This window comes from Oncorhynchus clarkii, unplaced genomic scaffold (genome assembly GCF_045791955.1).
Source record: "Oncorhynchus clarkii lewisi isolate Uvic-CL-2024 unplaced genomic scaffold, UVic_Ocla_1.0 unplaced_contig_9311_pilon_pilon, whole genome shotgun sequence".
Lineage (NCBI taxonomy): Eukaryota > Metazoa > Chordata > Actinopteri > Salmoniformes > Salmonidae > Oncorhynchus > Oncorhynchus clarkii.
Window position 1 is genome coordinate 217,283 of NW_027260967.1, and position 5,218 is coordinate 222,500.

Here is a 5,218-nt window from a genome sequence, read left to right on the forward strand (position 1 = left end):
CTTCTCAGACCAGACCAACGTTCTGGAGTGTGAATGGGTCCTTCTCAGACCAGACCAACGTTCTGGAGTGTGAATGGGTCCTTCTCAGACCAGACCAACGTTCTGGAGTGTGAATGGGTCCTTCTCAGACCAGACCAACGTTCTGGAGTGTGAATGGGTCCTTCTCAGACCAGACCAACGCTCTGGAGTGTGAATGGGTCCTTTGAGGACCAGACCAACGTTCTGGAGTGTGAATGGGTCCTTCTCAGACCAGACCAACGTTCTGGAGAGTGAATGGGTCCTTCTCAGACCAGACCAACGTTCTGGAGTGTGAATGGGTCCTTCTCAGACCAGACCAACGTTCTGGAGTGTGAATGGGTCCTTCTCAGACCAGACCAACGCTCTGGAGTGTGAATGGGTCCTTCTCAGACCAGACCAACGTTCTGGAGTGTGAATGGGTCCTTTGAGGACCAGACCAACGTTCTGGAGTGTGAATGGGTCCTTCTCAGACCAGACCAACGTTCTGGAGTGTGAATGGGTCCTTCTCAGACCAGACCAACACTCTGGAGTGTGAATGGGTCCTTTGAGGACCAGACCAACGTTCTGGAGTGTGAATGGGTCCTTCTCAGACCAGACCAACGTTCTGGAGTGTGAATGGGTCCTTTGAGGACCAGACCAACGTTCTGGAGTGTGAATGTGTCCTTCTCAGACCAGACCAACGCTATGGAGTGTGAATGGGTCCTTCTCAGACCAGACCAACGTTCTGGAGTGTGAATGGGTCCTTCTCAGACCAGACCAACGCTCTGGAGTGTGAATGGGTCCTTCTCAGACCAGACCAACGTTCTGGAGTGTGAATGTGTCCTTCTCAGACCAGACCAACGTTCTGGAGTGTGAATGGGTCCTTTGAGGACCAGACCAACGTTCTGGAGTGTGAATGGGTCCTTTGAGGACCAGACCAACGTTCTGGAGTGTGAATGGGTCCTTCTCAGACCAGACCAACGTTCTGGAGTGTGAATGGGTCCTTTGAGGACCAGACCAACGTTCTGGAGTGTGAATGGGTCCTTTGAGGACCAGAACAATCCTGTCTCTCAGCTCAGCCCCACGCGCACAAACTCCTCAGTCTTCAACCCATTCAGGGTCTCAGTGAGTCAGTCTTCAACCCATTCAGGGTCTCAGTGAGTCAGTCTTCAACCCATTCAGGGTCTCAGTGAGTCAGTCTTCAACCCATTCAGGGTGTCAGTGAGTCAGTCTTCAACCCATTCAGGGTCTCAGTGAGTCAGTCTTCAACCCATTCAGGGTCTCAGTGAGTCAGTCTTCAACCCATTCAGGGTCTCAGTGAGTCAGTCTTCAACCCATTCAGGGTCTCAGTGAGTCAGTCTTCGTTCCACATACAGCTGTTTTCTCTGACAACACTGCAACAATAGAGTTTCTACATCTGAAAACAAGGCTGGTCCAACTGGGGCCATCATGGAGTTACAGTCAAAACCATCCATCTTCTGTCTCCCTCCTCTCTCTCTCTCTCTCTCCTGTCTCCCTCCTCTCTATATCTCCTGTCTCTCTCTCTCCCGTCTCTCTCTCCTGTCCTCCCCACTGCCCATGAACCCATGTTTTGATTCCCATTGTCAAGAACTCCCTAAAAATCTGGTCCCAGTTCTGAAGACACTTTATCCTTAAACAAGCTGCTTCTCTCCATGAACATCCAATCATCTCTTCCCAGCGTCGCAGATTGACACGGCGTTCCAGTTCTGACATAGGAACGGTCTGGTGTTATTTTTGTGACCTATTCGTTGATAACACATTGGTCTCATTCCATACTCTGAGGGTTGACCATAATTATCCCAATACCCACTTTATTAGATACCTGCAAACTGGCAGCTTTGCCCCCCAAAAAATGTCCCTTCATTTCCACTGGAGCCCACTAAGTGTCTAGTCAAGAGGTGCTTAGATCTTAACCCGTATCTGAAGGGCACAATCTCCAGATTATACAACATAATACAGAACATTAACCCGCCTCCCTTGGCAAATACAACCTCTACATGGGAGCCAGGCATGGGTGGTGAGCTACCTGATGATATATGACAGACATGGGTGGTCAGCTACCCGATGACATATGACAGCACGGTACTGACATCATTTAGCATAAGGCATGGGTGGTCAGCTACCCAATGATATACAGTGGGGCAAAAAAGTATTTAGTCAGCCACCAATTGTGCAAGTTCTCCCACTTAAGAAGATGAGAGGCCTGTAATTTTCATCATAGGTACACTTCAACTATGACAGACAAAATGAGAAAAAAAAATCAAGAAAATCACATTGTAGGATTTTTTATGAATTTATTTGCAAATTATGGTGGAAAATAATTCACTATAGTATTAACTGGTACAGTAACCTTAGTAACCTGACCAATTCACTATAGTGTTAACTGGTACAGTAACCTGTAGGGAGGGAGGGAGGGAAGGAAGGAAGGAAGGAAGGAAGGAAGGAAGGAAGGAAGGAAGGAAGGAAGGAAGGAAGGAAGGAAGGAAGGAGAGGGAATGAGGGGGTGAGTGTTGTACTGTTTTTCAGCTGATAAGGTTATCCATCAGCCTAGTTGAAGTGCCACAAGCAACACACAAATTAAACCTTACAAATTGGTTTATTTATGGACATTTTGCAGACAGAAACATAACATTTGATCGATACCATTTCAAACATCCGCCCAGACAGAGGATAACGTGGTTTTGATCAACAAGAGTATAATCCGTGGTAGTGTTTAATCAACAACAGAAACAACAGGGGTGTCTTCAGTCAGAAATATAACAAATAGAGGGAACAGCCTATTCTACCTGACCAGGACATCGTGTCTGAAAGTTCCACAACGTCATCATACTGAACATGGCTGTAGGCAAGCTACTCTTCGACCGATGGCGGTGGGGAGAGTTTGAGCTGGAAGTTCTCGCTGTGGAATATACTTCCTGTTCCTGGTTGGGAGGGGTTTAGGAGGCCCGCCTTCTCGTTGCCATGGCAGTGGGAGATTTCCGACAGGATGGCCAACTGGAGGACAAGACCAGACATGATAACGATCAGAGAGATGATGCATGGGATTAGTGTCAGGGTAAAAAACTGGTGAGGGATAGGAAAATAAAGAGACAGAGACACAGAGAGACAGAGAGACACAGAGAGACACAGAGAGACACAGAGAGACACAGAGAGAGACAGAGAGAGACAGAGAGAGACAGAGAGACAGAGACACAGAGAGAGAGACACACAGAGAGACACAGAGAGAGAGACACAGAGAGAGAGACACAGAGAGAGAGACACAGAGAGAGAGACACAGAGAGAGAGACACAGAGAGAGACACAGAGAGAGAGAGAGACAGAGACACAGAGACACAGAGAGAGAGACACACAGAGAGACAGAGACACACAGAGAGACAGAGAGACACAGAGAGAGAGACACAGAGAGAGACACAGAGAGAGAGACACAGAGAGAGACACAGAGAGAGACACAGAGAGAGACACAGAGAGAGAGAGAGAGACAGAGAGACAGAGACACAGAGAGAGAGACACAGAGAGAGAGACACAGAGAGAGAGACACAGAGAGAGAGACACAGAGAGAGACACAGAGAGAGAGAGAGACAGAGACACAGAGACACAGAGAGAGAGAGACACACAGAGAGACAGAGACGCACAGAGAGACAGAGAGACACAGAGAGAGAGACACAGAGAGAGAGACACAGAGAGAGAGACACAGAGAGAGAGACACAGAGAGAGACACAGAGAGAGACACAGAGAGAGACACAGAGAGAGAGAGAGAGACAGAGAGACAGAGACACAGAGAGAGAGACACAGAGAGAGAGACACAGAGAGAGACACAGAGAGAGAGACACAGAGAGAGACACAGAGAGAGACACAGAGAGAGAGAGAGAGACAGAGAGACAGAGACACAGAGAGAGAGACACAGAGAGAGAGACACAGAGAGAGAGACACAGAGAGAGAGACACAGAGAGAGAGACACAGAGAGAGACACAGAGAGAGACACAGAGAGAGAGAGAGACAGAGAGACAGAGAGAGAGACACACAGAGAGACAGAGAGACACAGAGAGACACAGAGAGAGACACAGAGAGAGACAGAGAGACACAGAGAGACAAGTACAGGCTGAGTGACCACCGATTGGCAATAGAAACCGGCAGACATAAAAAGACATGGCTACCCAAAGAGGAGCGTGTATGTGGTCACTGCATGACAGGGGAGGTAGAGACAGAGATGCACTTTCTCCTTTACTGTGATAAATATTCCTCACAAAGAGATTCATTATTCACAGAAATGACTACATATATTCCACATTTTTACAAATTGAACCCAGAGGAAAAACTAAGAATACTCATGGGCGAAGGAGCAATGGCTCCTCTTGCAGCCAAATATGTATTTTCCTGCCATAGCCTGAGGGACACTGAATAATAACATCTGCATAGTAAACAGTAACTTACTTATTATTACTATTATTGTTATTTCTATAATTATTCATGTTTATCATTCCAAATATGGGTGGTAATGGTAGTGATAACAGTTTAGTGATGGTAGTAGTAGTCGTAGTAATGATGATTGTAGTTGTAGTACTGATATAAAGAAGAAGATGACCGTTATTTAGTTATAAGTTAGTTATAGTTTCATTTCTACTATTGACTGTTACCATTTTATTGTTATTATTTTTGTATTATTATTTACTACCATTTATAATTTTGTTACAATGTATATTGTATACATTGTTGCTTTGACAATGTTTTTCATGCCAATAAAGCAGCTTGAATTTGAATTTGAATTTGAGAGAGAGAGAGACAGAGAGACACAGAGAGAGAGAGACAGAGAGAGAGACAGAGAGAGAGACACAGAGAGAGAGACACAGAGACACAGAGACACAGAGAGAGAGACACAGAGAGAGAGACACAGAGAGAGAGACACAGAGAGACAAAGAGAGACACAGAGAGAGAGACACAGAGAGAGAGACACAGAGAGAGAGACACAGAGAGAGAGACACAGAGAGACACAGAGAGAGAGACAGCGAGAGAGACACAGAGAGAGAGACACAGAGAGAGAGAGAGACACAGAGAGACACAGAGAGAGAGACAGAGAGAGAGACACAGAGAGAGAGACACAGAGACACAGAGAGAGAGACAGCGAGAGAGACACAGAGAGAGAGACACAGAGAGAGAGACAAAGAGAGACACAGAGAGAGAGACACAGAGAGAGACACAGAGAG

General features: G+C 46.5%; 1 protein-coding gene across 1 annotated transcript in view; it reads right to left on the minus strand.

Annotated features, from left to right (window-relative positions):
- Positions 1-2,555: 2,555 nt before the first annotated feature.
- The window catches only part of LOC139402715 (vacuolar protein sorting-associated protein 8 homolog), a 68,211-nt gene continuing 65,548 nt past the window's right edge, over positions 2,556-5,218 (minus strand). Inside the window, exon 11 of the mRNA XM_071146612.1 lies at positions 2,556-3,012. Within this exon, the coding sequence (XP_071002713.1) occupies positions 2,869-3,012 (144 nt within the window). The 3' untranslated portion in view covers positions 2,556-2,868. The remainder of the gene's footprint in view (positions 3,013-5,218) is intronic.